The sequence below is a fragment of the Amphiprion ocellaris genome, chromosome 13, assembly GCF_022539595.1.
Source record: "Amphiprion ocellaris isolate individual 3 ecotype Okinawa chromosome 13, ASM2253959v1, whole genome shotgun sequence".
Taxonomy (NCBI): Eukaryota; Metazoa; Chordata; class Actinopteri; family Pomacentridae; genus Amphiprion; species Amphiprion ocellaris.
The window spans coordinates 13,948,860-13,964,249 of record NC_072778.1 but is presented as its reverse complement, the minus strand read 5'-3'; the positions used below and the strand labels follow the sequence as shown (position 1 = coordinate 13,964,249).

The following is a 15,390-nucleotide window of genomic DNA, read 5'->3' as shown; positions in this document are numbered from 1 at the left end:
GTGGAGTATTCCTTCCTGACGTGGGCTTGAGGTTGAGCTTTGTGCTGCACCGTGGCATTGATGGGAGAACAGAGAGGGCAGTGTCCTGCCGTCGGCTGGCTCATATCCAACACCAGCCGAGCAGACATCTCACTTTTATCACCAGCCATCGGCACCCTGTGCAGGGAGACCTCTCTTTGCTTTAATTTGTGCTAAATTGCGGAAACGAGTGGCCGAACATACAAATGGAAAGACTCATTAGGGGCAAGTAAACAAATTAGCCGCTAAAGAGGTGGGTCCGGCCTGTTATTTCCTTGCTGAGCAGAATTAATTTTACTACTGGATGTTCTTCCCCTTGTGGGTTTTTTGCCATCTAATGTGTACTGATCTTTTTTAAAATTGGGTTTAATATGTGTATTAAACAGGCATGCTTTAATATTGAGGTCAGCTGGATGCACAGAGGGCTTTGACATACATGTAGCAGCTGAGGGCTTTGTCACAGTTCACTGGTTTGGGTTCCATTTGCCTGTTTTTACATATATATGTGTGACTGTGTGTGTGTGTGTGTGCATGTGTGCATATGGATAACCACCTATGGAGCTTGGATGAAAGAGCTGGAACACAGGGACAGTGTCATCTGTGTATCCACCGCAGGACGCTCGGCCATGTGGCCAGAGAAGCATATGTGTGTGTAATACATGAAAGGAGACGGATCTTTTCTGCTTGTGTTGGTGCTGCGTCTTCTTCCATAAACATACTGCTGCCGTTCAGTGTGTCCGGCTGATCGCTCATCCTCCAGTCATGAAATGTGAAGGTGTAATGAAGGAGTGGTTGAAGTGCACGGCTGAGGATGCAGAGCGAGCAGATCTGGTAACCGACCTCCGAGTCTCCCTCTGCGTCTAACCCCACCCTGTCTCCCCGTATGCCAATCAGAAAGCAGCTTCCAGCCGAGGCTAAATGAGCAGTAACGTGATTTACGCCCTATTCGGAGTAAAAGCTCCATTTACAGTAACCGTGATCTACAGGCTTTTGTCCTCTGGAAGCTTCTCAGCTACGAGGAGAGTGCTGCTTTTCTGTGGGGGATGAAGTGATATATCTTTGCCCACACACGGAGGGAAATTTTTATGTTTCCTTTCCATTTGTTTGGATTGAAATAGACGCTCTCCTAGAGGAGACGTTACAGAAACGGATGCCTCCTCAATTGTGCTGTTAAATCACTGGTAGTGTTTTTTTTAATGTGGCTTAAAGTAAATAATCTGATTTTTTTTCATTAGACTTGATTTACTGACTGAATTATGCAACAGCTGTGATCCTAGCTTTAATCCTAGTGAAAGGGTCTTCGCTCTAATGTTTTAAATGTTGCATAATGAGGAGGAGTGATTTAAGCCAGAAATCACATTGTAAACTCTGGAGGTTCTGGTCAGGAGGGCATAATCTGCCACTGCTTTAAGGCAAAGATGAGTATAATTTCTGGCTACATGGATCAGAAGTTCAGGCACAACTGCTTTTTGTGCAGATAGAATATTTTTCATCTGGATGGTTTAAAGAATCTTTAAGGACTTTAGAAATGTTTTCAGATAAGCAGGAAAGGTTGTTAGGTGAACTTCTGGATTTTTCTAAGACTCAGTTGTAATTATTAGAGAGATGTAGAGAGAGAGAGATGAATGAATGAATATAGAGTTGTTTTCTTTCTGTATCCTGCAGAGGAGTGGGGGCAAGTAGAGTTTGTGAGCTTTTATTTTTTTCAGCAGTGGCCTAGAAACAGGCAGAGTCACAGTCTACAGATGTTTGTATGACAGAGGGCTGTTACACAGCGAGTGCATAATTCATCCGTAGTATGATTCATGCAGCACTGCAACAGCTTACAACTGTTAAGTATTAATAAAGGAAGGGCATGACATGTTCAACAAAGGTACGATGTCATGAGGCACCACGCACGGTATGGTGACATATTAATCCAGGGTTCAGCGGTGTTGGTGCTCAGACGTTGAAGTGATTTTAATTCAGTGATATCCGTAGTTTAGAAGCTTCTCATCTCTGAGCCAATGTCATCCTGAGTCGAGTGGGGGAATCCTCTGGATCAAAGTCTGCAGGAGACACACCCTAAAGCAGCTAAAGCCCACCCCACCCTATGCACACACGCACACACACACACACACACACACACACACACACACACACACACACACACACACACACACACACACACACACACACACACACACACACACACACACACACACACACACACACACACACACACACTTAGGAGAATCTCTTATGTAATGAGATCGAATTGTTTCACATATGTAGTATTATCTTTATTCTTTATAGGTACAATACTCAGTCGGAGGTACACTGAAGTATCATAAAATCTATTTTTGTGTCATGGTTTTGAATTTATGTCCTAATCAAGGTTCATTCCAGTGTGATATGAGGACAGTTTTGGTCATTCAGTAACTAATATGACTTCCAGTTGACATGATAATTGAACAATAACTGGATTTAGTTTTAGGAATGTAGAAAAGTGAGACTCCAGTTACCAAACTTTGTCCCAGTTTTCTTATGTGTAGGTGTTGATCTATTGTTCCAGCTTCAGATAATCACTGACAGAAGAATTATTAACATTGTTTACCTCAGTAAAAATAGCAACACCACACTGTGTTAATATGTGATCACGGGGAGAAGAGTGCATTCAAAAATATCTGTCAGTGTAATTTATGTAGACATGTACATACTGTTTTGGCAAAATGGCCTTTGTCTCTGTTTTCATCTTAATAGGAATTAAAATATATTATTAATGTTATGAATGTATCAGTTAGGTGTTAAAAGTCTTGATGCTTTTTTTTTTTTTTTTACAATAAAGTGGCCATTTGAAGTGGTATCTTTGAAATTCTAGATGAATACATCAAGTACTTTGTGAAATATATGTAATTTTCAGTAAAAAAAAAAAAAAAAAAAAAAGGTTTGACCCAATTTCAGCATGTTATTGTTTTTTGCACTATGAAATTGAGGCTATGTTTGAATGGCAATATCTGAAAAAAATATTAAAGATAAAGACCTGAAACCTTCACTCTTAGTTCTTATGAAGCCACTGATTTAGAATCTGCAATTTCAAAAGTTTGTCAGATAATCAAAGTCAAAATATCAAAAAAATATAAATAAATTGAAGCCGCCATTAAAAGTCCCACCTTTGAACAAACTTGAACAAAACAATTGATAATGCAAAAGTCACAGATACAATTATTTTCTGATCCCTTTGTAGTTAAATGTTACAATAATGTCATGTAGTTTTGTAGTATTCTGGTCCATGGTATGATGAGAAATAACAGTGAAAACTTCCGGCTTTTATCTGTAATAGTTGTTGACATATTGTCATTTAAACATAGCCTCAAAGTGTTAGAAAGTATTTGATTTATCAAGCTGAAATTTCATAGAGACCTTCATAAATATAAATATTTTATGTTACAAAAGTTTCACGCAAATCATAGATGGTCCAACAGGAGTTGTTCTAAAACGTGAATGAATTGAGATGGAATGACTCCAATGAGCAGATTGACTCTACCAGTAAATGTGAAGCTATAGAAAGCAGCAGGTTAGCTTAGCTTAGCATAAAGACTAGAAACTGTTAGCAACAGTTTGCCTGGCTCCATTCAAAGGTGGTTAAATCTGCCTAACAGAATCTCCAAAACTTTTGAAATATATCCAGGAAGCGACTGCACCAATCATTTTTATACTTTCACATGAAAGTCGAGTAAGTGTGTAAGCGGCACGTGAGTGTTATTTGGCGGTTTGATCGATGATGCCGCTGATGAAAACATTTCCCCCTCATGGACGTGGACCCTGATTGCATCCAGTTTTCCTGCCGCCTGTGTGGTGACTGATGAACACGGTGTCACTGTGCCGGCACCACCCTGGAAACGGTCACATCCAGGAAGGACATGTGGGCTTTGATGGGAAGCGGTGATAGATTGTGCCACGAACACCTACCAGTCATCATTACGGGAATTAGACTTCATCGACAGGCTGCTCTCTGCGCTAACAAATGGGACAAACATGCTTCAGAAGCCTGCACCGCTGGAAGTTTCTATTGATTTGATCTCTGCTCCTGGTTTTCATTAGTGTGGAAAAAGACAGTGCAGGAGAACTGCTCCGACTGGTCCAGCAGGTGTTGTGGGTTGTTGTGCCGTCAGTGCTCAGGTATGCTGACGTACCTGCTTCAACTACACAGTGCGACCAAACAGGTGGACTTTGTTCTTTACTATGCTGTGGTGACTTGCAGGTTTTTTTTTATTTAGCCACATTCCTTATCTTTCAAACCTCCTTTCAGCTGCATGTAAAAATGTGAATGCCACCCAGACAAGACAAAATGAAATACTGGTTGTCACTGTAATAGATAAGTGGATGACGGATCACTTGTCTCGTCCAACACTCCAAAGTATTTTATTGGAAATTATATAAAACAGAGGAAAGTAGCAAATTCAGTATTTTGCAATGTGAGCAGTTTCAGCTCTAATTATCAGATGTCAGATGTTCAGCGCTGTCCAAACGTATTTGGACATTACTTGTCTTGATACTGAAGCCAAACAGCAGCCACTGATTAAAGTGCAAATTTGATCAATCAAATACCAACTAAACCAGGAACTGTCACATAATATTAAAAGTATCATCATACATCAGTTCTGCTTTGAAGCAGTTTTGGCCGCACAGAATTATTTATAGGTCCTACTCATTTATGTAACTGTATATGACACGTTTTGGCTGATATGTGATACAGATAACTGGCAGCTGTCCATATAAGATGTAATATACTAATACAAAATTGCAAATCCGTCCTGTAATTTTTTCTAGAAAAATACTAATAAAATCTCTGTTACTTATGTATAAAACTCCATCTACTGACCGTCTCCTCAAGCATTTGATTAATGATTTGGTCTATAATACAGAATTTATTGTCATTTAAAGTCCCTTTCTGCTCTAAATACTCTTCTCTGTGAATCCTAGGTACATATATAGATTTTATTTCCCTGAAAATCATCCCTTCATGCCTTAGAATGTCTTAGATGTACGAAACCATGGACGTCTTAACTCATGTTTTTAGAACACAACTTCTTCTAACCTGTATGAAAACACATGGACACGTTACAAAGATACAAAACTCTGTTTTTTATTGGAGTAAAGCCGAGCACAGCACGAAATCGTTGGTTTTTTTTCCCCTAAAAATGACTTAATTAGTTGATTGCCAAAACAGATGCAGATTCATCTTTCAATGATCCACTAGAATAGAATAGAATAGAATAGAATAGAATAGAATAGAATAGAATAGAATAGAATAGAATAGAATAGAATAGAATAGAATAGAATAGAATAGAATAGCTTTATTGTCATCGTACATTAGAGCATGATGAAAATATAAATAGCTGCCACTGGACAGTGCATTAATAACAAGCTAAATCAACAACAATAAATAATGTAATCAAATGTACATATAAAACAAGACTATATTATGAATTACACCATATGGGGGAAAAAGGCAAGATATATACAATACTGTGTGGGAGGTAAATGAAGTCAAATAAAAACCAATAAAATAGAATATCATCAACTGTTTCAGCCAATAATATATAACTACAATGTAGCCAGATGACTTTGCTTTATAATACTAATTCGTGTCTCTGCAGAAGAAGGTTTTTAAATATTTCTGTCCACATAAAGCTTCAGTTGTCCAATTTTCTGTCTCCCATGTGGTGAAACACAGTGTGTGGGCAGTTTAATGCTTGACGAGCAGCACAAAAACTTGCTGTTCTTGTGGACATGTCCCAGTCCTTTACAATCCTGCAGAGCAACATTAGTGTTGCATTATGAATATATGATCTCGGCCTCAGGGGAGGGAGATGAGGCCACACAGTTTAGCTGTGAATAACTGCATGTGGAAGCCTTTGTTGCCGCTGCTGTTCTGCTCTGTCGCAGCACTTTGCACTGCAGCTCACATCTGTTATCGCGCTGAGCAGCAGGCCTTTTTTGGAGGAGCTCTGCTGGCTCTAATCTCAACAGCCTGGCAAATGGAGCTATGCTAATATTTCTGCACTCTTCCAGAAGGCGACGGGACCGTGGCATGGTGTTGCTTATTCACGGCCACGACTTGGGCACGGTCCGGAGAAAGGACAGCGCTCACAGTTCATGACCTTCTGCTCAGAACACCAGTTCAGAATATGTATGGTTCTGTCATGTTGTAACCTCTGTGCAGGCTTGTTGTGAGAGGGCTCTAGCATTTCTGTTGAGGTTGTCTGCAGTTACTATCTTTATACTATTATTCCTTTCTTTCTAGAACATATATTAAAAAAAATGAGGTTTCTCCTGATCCTAGGTGATGTCTAATGCTGCCTCATAATTAATAATCCCTTTTCCTTCCACAGATGTCCGTACCTGGCTGTCCATCTGTCTCCTGCCATCCCAGTTTTTGCTGCCCTCCTCTTTCTCTTCGTCATGGCCATGCTGCTGAGGACCAGCTTCAGTGACCCCGGGGTGCTGCCACGAGCCCTTCCAGAGGAGGCCACGTTCATCGAGATGGAAATCGGTGAGTTACAGGATTCCACAAATATTTGTATTCATTCTCAGTGGACGTTTGAAGACTTGTTGTCTTTTCTTGCTGTTATTCCCCTTAAAACCTGGCTTCAAATCTTTGTCTGAATGAAATATTTGTAACTGAATTGTTATTTTCGGTATTGCATCTTCAGCTGTTATTCGTTAAGAGTTTAGGACTGAAAAGCTCAGTTGATCTGCTATCTGGACTGAGCGGGTGCGGTTTGATCAGATTACTGTGACTGTGACCAAACAACCAGCCGTCATCAGGATGTGATTCAAATGTTGCTCAATCTTGAGTGGGGAGCAAAACATTTGCAACCTGTTTCCAGCTGAGCAACAGAGAGAAACACCAATACAGAAAGTAGCATTTCCATATAACGTCTCATAGCAACAAGCAGACTGAGGAAGTAAATGGTTCGGCTTTGAAATACAAGTTTCCCAGTGTTAAACTAAATTATAAATATAGTGTGTTTTATTTTTATTATACATAATTGTGCATTAAATTAACATGAAACAATTCACAGCTGAATCTGCTCCGTTTCACAGAGCTATATAATGTCTCAGTTCATTCTTTAGCCTGCAGTTTTACTGTTTTGCCAATCTGATAGGACGCTTTTTGGTTACAGCCGGCAGCTGTACACTGCAGGCTCACCAGCAAACAGCAGACAGACACAGTTTGCGACTAGCTGTGGAGCATTTAGCGACTAACGAGCTCGATATTTCCCTCAGGAGTTGCTAGAAACCAAGAGCTGAGCCAAAAAGAGATTGAGCATTTGACCTGGATTCATCAGGTGAATGCAAACACGACTCAAAATGAGTAATAATGTTGCTCCATCACTGCTGGGTGTGCAGATAGGCTAACAGGTTTGTGCTGTATCAACTTTTTAATGTGATTATCACAACTCATGCAAATTTTGTGGAAATTTTGGTGTTAAAAATGCATGAAATATTTGGAATACATGGGATTTATTGAGTATACGATGGTGTTGTAAATCATTAATTAATGATGCACCTGCAAAACAATAATAAAAAGTATAATAAAAGAATTAGCTTCATTAGTGTTTCTGTTTAGTCATGCACCTTTCAGTGATAAACTGAGAGCCAGTACAGATTGTCACCAGGTTTGAAGCAGCCTGTGGCCTCACCTCTCCTGGTGTGATAGTCCACTACCTGTCCTTGAAGAGTGCAGAGCTATTCACAGTCAGTGCTGATAAGACCACTGGCTCCAGTCCGTTATCTACCTCCATTCAAATGTGAAGTCGGGACACATGGTTATTACAGATGTTACGTCATCGTCATCTGGGGTGTTGTGGACAAGCCGGTCTGTTAAAAATGACATCCAGAGATGTGGACTGCAAATTAGGTGGAAGTAGTTCAAGTGAAACTATTTCGGAGACATAAATGTTTCAGTATATAGGTTGGCTGAGCAGCGAGCAGACAGCCTCATTGCTGCTGGTTTATTCATGTTTGTTATGCTTTACGTTGCTAAAGGTGGGGTCTGCTCATCCGCCGATGTAGAGCTCAGTGTAAAAACACGCTTTCATTTCATTACAAGGACTCTGTTTGTCTCATTAGCCAAAACACACTGCACTCTGTGTGTTAGGAATGACAAATCATTAGCAAACAAAGCTACACAAGCCTTGTTCTCTTGTGAATTTTGTGTTTGCATTGTGCTACACTTCTGCAGAATCCTCTCTTACCCCCTCCCTGTGTGGCTGCTCAGCGTTCTTTGTCTCCGGTGAAGATTCACTGTGTCCTTCAGCCATCACTCGCGCTCTCAGTCTCCAGACAAGAGGCCTGGGTGGAGACTGGTCTGTGCTCATGACAGAGGACGGCTGTAAAAACGAGGCTGATAGACTCTCTGAGAATGAGTTAGCTGGCTGCCAGCGCTGCTCTCATGATGTCTGTGACTCAGTCTGCACCCTGGATGACAGTAGCTCAGTATTCTAACTGTCCAGCTTTGCACTGAATGACCCTGATGGAGAACCTACATCTCCTACATGTAGCCTACATGAGCACATGGCTGTAAATAGAGCTGAAGCAATTAGTCATTGATTAATTAGTCAATCAACAGGAAAAGAATTGACCGTTTTTATAATCCATTTTATGTTTGAGTCATTTTCTAAGCAAAAATATGAATCATTCCTTGTTTCCAGCCCCTCAGATGTGATGCTTTGCTGCTTTCTTTTGTTTTTTGTTACTGTGAACTCTCGCTTTTGGGGATTTTTTGTACTGCCACTGAGAAACTGTGTTTGACATTTTTAAAATATTTTTCTGACACTTTACAGATTAAGTCAACGCATTCAATGACAAAAATATATTGACATGAGCAATCTAGTATTTCTTTCATTAACAGTCTATAAAATATTAAAAAATGGGTGAAAAAAGCTGCAAATTCTATGGTTATGTCTTTTTTTTTTAATTAGTGAAGTTTTGAGATACTTTTTCCTCTAAAAGCCCTGCCTATCATCCAGCAAACACAGTATGAGCAGCATTCATGCCAGAAATGCAGCTTTAGTTAAAGGCACAATCAGTGATCCAGGTCACTCATCAAATATAAAACGGCAGGACAGCAGCCTGTTGTCAGTCTGTTATTGATTTACAGGTTCTCTCATACACGAACAACATGTAAATCTAACTTGTGGTTTGTTCTGAATGCTACATAAGTTTCCTTTACATCAGTAAAATGGCAGATGAGCATAGAAGAAAAACTATGACATTCTAATAAATTAAGGTGTGTCAAAATGGATGTCTTAGCCAAATACTTTTTCGTTCTTATGTAGCCAGTGCGGATTGCAGGAGATCAAATCAATTGTTTTTCACATAACCTCGTGTACACAAAGGTGAACTGTAATTTTGACACTTCAGTTTTTCTACAAATTAAACATGTACATATGACATGTTAATCAGTGAGCTTTAGAGATGTAGAGATTTGACTTTGGACAGAGCCAGGCTAGTTGCTATCCTGTCTTTCATATTTTTTTGATAAGATATGCTCATGCTAGGTTCATATTATTACTCCACCAAGGAGGTGAAGCCTCGGCGGAGTTATGTGACGATCAGTGTTGGCTTGTCTGTCTGTCTGTCTGTCTGTCTGTGCACAACATTCCTCAAAAACAGATAAACGGATTTGGATGAAATTTTCAAGAGCGGTCATAAATGTCACAAGGACCAATTGATTAGATTTTGGTAGTGATGCGGCTTATAGTCTGGATCCACAGATTTGTTTAAGATTTCTGTATCATTGCCAGATAGAGGCATAGTGTCACTGTAACTATAACAACAAGTGAACACTACGTCTGCTGCCTGCTGACGATCACGATTGTAATCCTACTACAAATTGATCACTAAAGACCACAAAGTTCTTAAAGATTTCATCCATCAGAAATCATTCGACTAAGTAGCCTTGGTGGAGTACTGCGCTCTCAGAGTGCTTGTTCATATTGTCAAGATTTGATAGTTGTGTCCGTCCTCTCCTTTAACACTGTGTAAAAAAGCAAATCAGTGTATATCCCTAAATGTAAAATTTTGCCTTTTAAATTACCTCACCCACATCCACTCCGTAAGTCCTGGTTTCTGACACAAACAGCTTGTAGCCTTTCAAATCTTTCGCTGATAGATTGTTTCTTTTCTGTATCAGACCTTCCTCTTTTCCTCTTTTCTTTGTCATTGTTGCATTTAACAGATCCAATCCCAGCAAGTCTGCCAAAAAAGCAAGATATCCACGACTCATATGCTAAAATGGCTCATATAACCTCATCATGCCTGCTTAAATAAAGCACTTAGTTTAACAACTTTCATCCCACACTTGTAGATATTATGCAGTATGTTTTTTTAAGTGTTAGGGTAGCTGTTGGCTGTTGCAAGTGTGGGCGTGCTAAAAGCCAGTCCAAGAGCCAGGCAGGCATGTTGATGAAGCCACTGCAGTTTCAATGCTCTGTCCCCTCAGCCTGTTAGCGGCTGTCCCGAGGGGGAGGAGATGCTAATATGAGGAGAAGCATCCTCTTGGAATCTAAAATGCTTCCAGCAGATCGAGCCTTACCACCCGAGGGAGTGGCATCATTCCCCATGAGTGATGACTCATAAATTCATTCTCCAGCGGTTTATCCTGAATCCTGAAAGCTACTAATCTTACATTGTGTACGTGAATAATGCCGAGAATTTTAAGCTGTTGGAAAAAAATTATATCACCACATTTATTTCTTTTGGATGGTTTTGATGGAAGCTTGTAAATGAGTTAGTTTCACAAATTTGTTTGTGCATGAGGAGTTTAGTTTAACATACCAGAGGACTCTATAAAAATGATAAATACACGATTTACGTAATGTAAAATTTTCCCCTACTCATCTATGAACACCTCCCCCAGTCCAGATAATTTGATTTCTACAAATACTGCATTTTTTTTTATCTTAATGTACCCCCAGCAAGTGAAATGAGGGTGCCTGCTCTATTCCATTAACTCCACATTCGCACCGGCCCACTGCAGCATGTTAATGGTAGATTCTCTCCAGCAGTTACTCTCCTGAGAGATTCCAGCCAGCAGCCTTGTGATCAATAGCCTGCCTCTCTGGCCTCTCAGCTCCTGCAGTGTAACATAATCAGAAAAATCAGAATTGTCAAGAATAACGACTGTACGAGAATTTCATTTGGTCGCTGAGTGCTGTGCGGAAACAAGACTCCCACCTGAAAGATACGGCTGTGAAATACCATCATTCCAGTGTTTGCTGAAGTCCAAACGGGGCACCACTGTGTATTATAGTGCTGCAAATAAATAATATTAACAGCTCAGCAGTGATTACACGTAAATCCACCTTCATCAATACTGTGTCGAGCCGGTGTTGTCATTCACTGACGTCCTCGAGGTTTAGCTGTCCAGATTTACGGCAGGCATTGTTCTTGTCCTTGTCACTGAATCTCCCATTGCTCACTGCCAGGTTAAGAAATATGCAGCAGGTGAAGACAACATTGTGAGCTCCTATACAGTCCAGTGCGACCCAATGCAACAGGGATACACCTTTTAGGATAATTTACTATGTGACCGAGAGTGCCACTGCTGATGAGTGCTTTTTATGTTCCACAGAGGCCGCCAACGGGAACGTCCCCGCGGGGCAGCGACCTCCACCTCGAATCCGCAACGTTCAGATCAACAACCAGATCGTCAAGCTCAAGTACTGCTACACCTGCAAGATCTTCCGACCACCTCGAGCATCACACTGCAGCATCTGCGACAACTGTGTCGGTGAGAAATCTCTCCTGAAGTGCTGTCAGTTGTTTTAATATTCAAACAAAGCCTTTACAAAGTGGAAAGATGAGATGGGTTTATTTCAGTTCCTCAGAAATAGAAAGGTGAGTGAAGAATGGTGAGAAAAATAGCTCGCTGACGTGATGATTATTACTGAAGTCACCGCTTTAATTACACCTCTGCATGTCACAGCGATGATTTAAAGATCTTTAAAGCTTTATAAATAAATGTTGAACTAAGCAGACGGGGTGCAGAAGTTTTAGAAAACTAAAACAAATGTACCACAAACTTCACAGGAGGATTTTTATTTAGAATGTGCTTTGAGTTTTGGAAGCGATTTAAACTATGAATGTGTGTGTGCAGCGTTGCGGTGTGTGTGTGTGCAGCTGTGTTGTCTCTCAGCCCTGCAGAATAACCGTGATTTGGCTGCTGATGATTGAGGAGTGTGTTTGAAAGGAGCGTGGACTCATAGGCGATATGAGAGGAGACAGTGGAGGCTCAGTGAGGGAATAAGCGCTCAGTCATTGTGAACACTGGTTCACCTGTGTCCACCTGCTGTAGAAACACACACACACACACACACACACACACACACACACTGGCCTAACATTACACAGCAGCATACCTCAGTCCCTCTTCCAATGCACAGATATCTTTTCCTCCCAAACTTAACTTTGTTTGCAGCAGTGAAAGTCTTTTAGAGAATAAAAAACAGCCAAGGCCATTGCACTCTTATGAAAAATGTACAAATTACAGTTTCATGTATAGTTTACCTCAACAAATTGTTACAGAGGTAATTAAAGCCAGTTTTGCAGTCAAGCACATTCAATTTAAAATAGAATAACTCTGTGGTTAAGGTGCTAATTTGCCTCCAGACGTCTGAATAACTGCACATAGAATAGCAATTGACTTTGATTATTAAGCAAGTAAAGTGCTTCCAGCTTTAATATTCAGTGAACATTGCAGAGGTTAATTGTCCTTCTGCACACTGTGCAATTTAAAAATCTGAAGGAACTCTGTAGAGCAACAGAAGAGTCTACAGCCGTGCTAGCAGCTCTGGAGGGCTGTGCTTTTTGGCTAAAATGCTTGCGGTGACAATGCTGACGTGCTAATGTTCGTTTTTAACACATTCCCCGTCTTAGTTGAGCATCTTTCATTTACTAATCAGCACTAAACAGTAGAAGTAAAAGCAGAGAGACTGACGGAAAAGGCACTCGTTTTTCAGTTATTCAGTTGTAAATCAAATGAACCAAAATTCATGTCAATCCCTGCAGTAGTATTCAAGATATTCAGTCAGGACCAAAATGGTGGAATCATACATGTTAGCAGAAGCTATAATTCCTTTATATTTCAGTTAATGTGGATGTGAACCTCTCAAACACTGACACTCTGACCATGACTTCATACCAAACCCACATGTGTTGGAATATAAACTGAGAACAACAGAAAATAGGTGAATTTTGTTCTATAAATATAAAAAGGATCCATTCATTTTGACCTTAAACCTACAAACTCCTTTTCATCTTGTGTTTCTGCCTCGATATTTACTGTATATTGTTGTGAAACTCTATCTGGGGAACGCAGCAATGTCTGCTGCAGAGAAAAGTGTAAAGTAAGATGTTTACCTCTGTTGTCCGTTTGACCCTGCCCTGCTTTCATGTGGCTCTGCTGCAAACGATAGAAGAGGAGAGGCAATGAGGAAGCGATCACTATATTTAGACTCCAGGTTTACTGAAGCTGATGCACTAAGATGTCTTTGACTAAAAGACTGCAGCCAATACTGATGTATTTTTAACACTCGTTTGATTTCCAAAATTGCCTGCTCTCTAAGAATGCCGGCTCAGCTACGTTTTGCATATTTATAGGTCACCCTTTTTCTTCCTCGCAGACCGTTTTGATCACCATTGTCCATGGGTGGGCAACTGTGTGGGCAAGAGGAACTACCGATACTTCTACCTGTTCACCCTGTCCCTCTCCCTGCTCACCATTTATATCTTCACCTTTGACATCGTCCACGTGGTCATGCGTGAGTATCCTGTCAGTCATTTGTGCAGTCAGAAGGAACAGACCGGCGCATCATGTTAAAGAGTGACGCATTTATAGCTAAAACAGTGTGGCAAAACAGGAAGGACGGCCTGCAACACAAGCTGCTTCTAGTCTATATGTAAATGCTTGAATATCTGCTGAGGTTATGACTTATTTAAGACCAGGCGTTTCCTGGAGCTTGACATGACACACAACAGCAACCGACAGCTCGACATAATTCTCTTTCATCCTCATCTTCCTGTTTCCTCGAGACATGTAGCAAGAAGGCAGAGAAATGAGAGACAAGAGTGATTCTTGTCAGGACTGTTAGCTCGGGTCTTGTTGTCTCAATACTGTGTAACATGTAAAAACTGTGTCTTTTTAGTGGAGTAAAATCAAAACAAGGAAGTCGGAGAAAATCCTTTCTTAAAATCTCTCCATGTGTTTCCCTTTTCACAGGCTCAGTGGATAATGGCTTCTTGAATACTTTGAAGGAAACACCTGGAACATATCCTTTTAAGCTCTGACCACACTTTACTCCACAAAAACTTCTGTGTGTACCATATTTGCTGGATTTTATGGAACAAATGAGTTAAAATGTCTCCACTGACGAGCTACTGTCCAAACATAGCTTTGCCATAACTACTGTGGACATGACAGGATGTGAAGCTCTGGCTTCCATCAAACATTGGACCTGCGCTGAGCTATAGTCATACTTGGTCGTAAGCGTTTCAGAAACCAGTCAACACAAAACCAACAGTGTAAGGAATGACTTAAACAGTGTGTTTGTCTACTCTAATGTGAGTAGCAAACTCACTGTGAAGAAACCAGTCCTGGAGGCAGTTTAGCATAAGTTTAGCAGCTCTGTCCTCTTATCTTTATTAGATGTGAGAAAGTTTGCATACCAACAACCTCACCTAACATCAACGCAGAAAGAGAGAGAGAGAGAGAGATGCTTTACAGACACAGTGGCATTGGTTGGTCCTATGGACTTAGACTGTGTATAAAATATGGACGTAGTGACCTAAACCAGCCAGATTTAACATGGCCAGTAGGTGGTGACTTATAGGAAGTCTGATTGTATAGCAATCTATGTGGAAATGGTCCTGCTCCTCACATGATTTGTTACCTTACTAAACACTTTCCTAATGAGTTTATAGTATGAATCGCTAACTTTAAGCCTCATTCAATGTAACATGTTGTTCAGTTCACAAATTTTGGTCGCATTTAGGGTAAAATAGACAATAAAGAGGATATGCTATAGGCCAGGGCTACCTTGTGATTGACAAGTCACTACCGTATAAAGGTGCATCATGTCTTTGGGTTTTCCTTCCAGATCCACCACTTGTTCATTACATCCAGTTTCAAAAGACCAACTAGAGGCTTCTAAACAGTAGTCTACAAACTAATGGATGAGGTCAAGGTGGTTATTTCCATCTTTAATATGCAGTCTATGGTTAGTTCTCATTCACTTAAAGTGAAGCTAAGCAATAAACAGGTTTATTTTAGAACAAAAACCAACCTGTTGGTATCTTTATTTCTTATCATACTATGCTACA

General features: G+C 40.4%; 1 protein-coding gene across 6 annotated transcripts in view; it reads left to right on the top strand.

Moving 5' to 3' along the window:
• Nucleotides 1-15,390, top strand: part of zdhhc9 (zinc finger DHHC-type palmitoyltransferase 9) — a 36,377-nt gene that overhangs the window by 3,410 nt on the left and 17,577 nt on the right. For all 6 annotated transcript variants that reach the window (XR_008603676.1, XR_008603675.1, XM_055016362.1 and 3 more), the window contains 4 exons: nucleotides 6,396-6,556; nucleotides 11,645-11,803; nucleotides 13,695-13,832; nucleotides 14,291-14,339. Coding sequence is in view for 4 of the 6 variants with exons in the window: in XM_055016362.1 (XP_054872337.1) it covers nucleotides 6,396-6,556; nucleotides 11,645-11,803; nucleotides 13,695-13,832; nucleotides 14,291-14,339 (507 nt within the window). In the remaining 2 variants the exon portion in view is untranslated. The remainder of the gene's footprint in view (nucleotides 1-6,395; nucleotides 6,557-11,644; nucleotides 11,804-13,694; nucleotides 13,833-14,290; nucleotides 14,340-15,390) is intronic.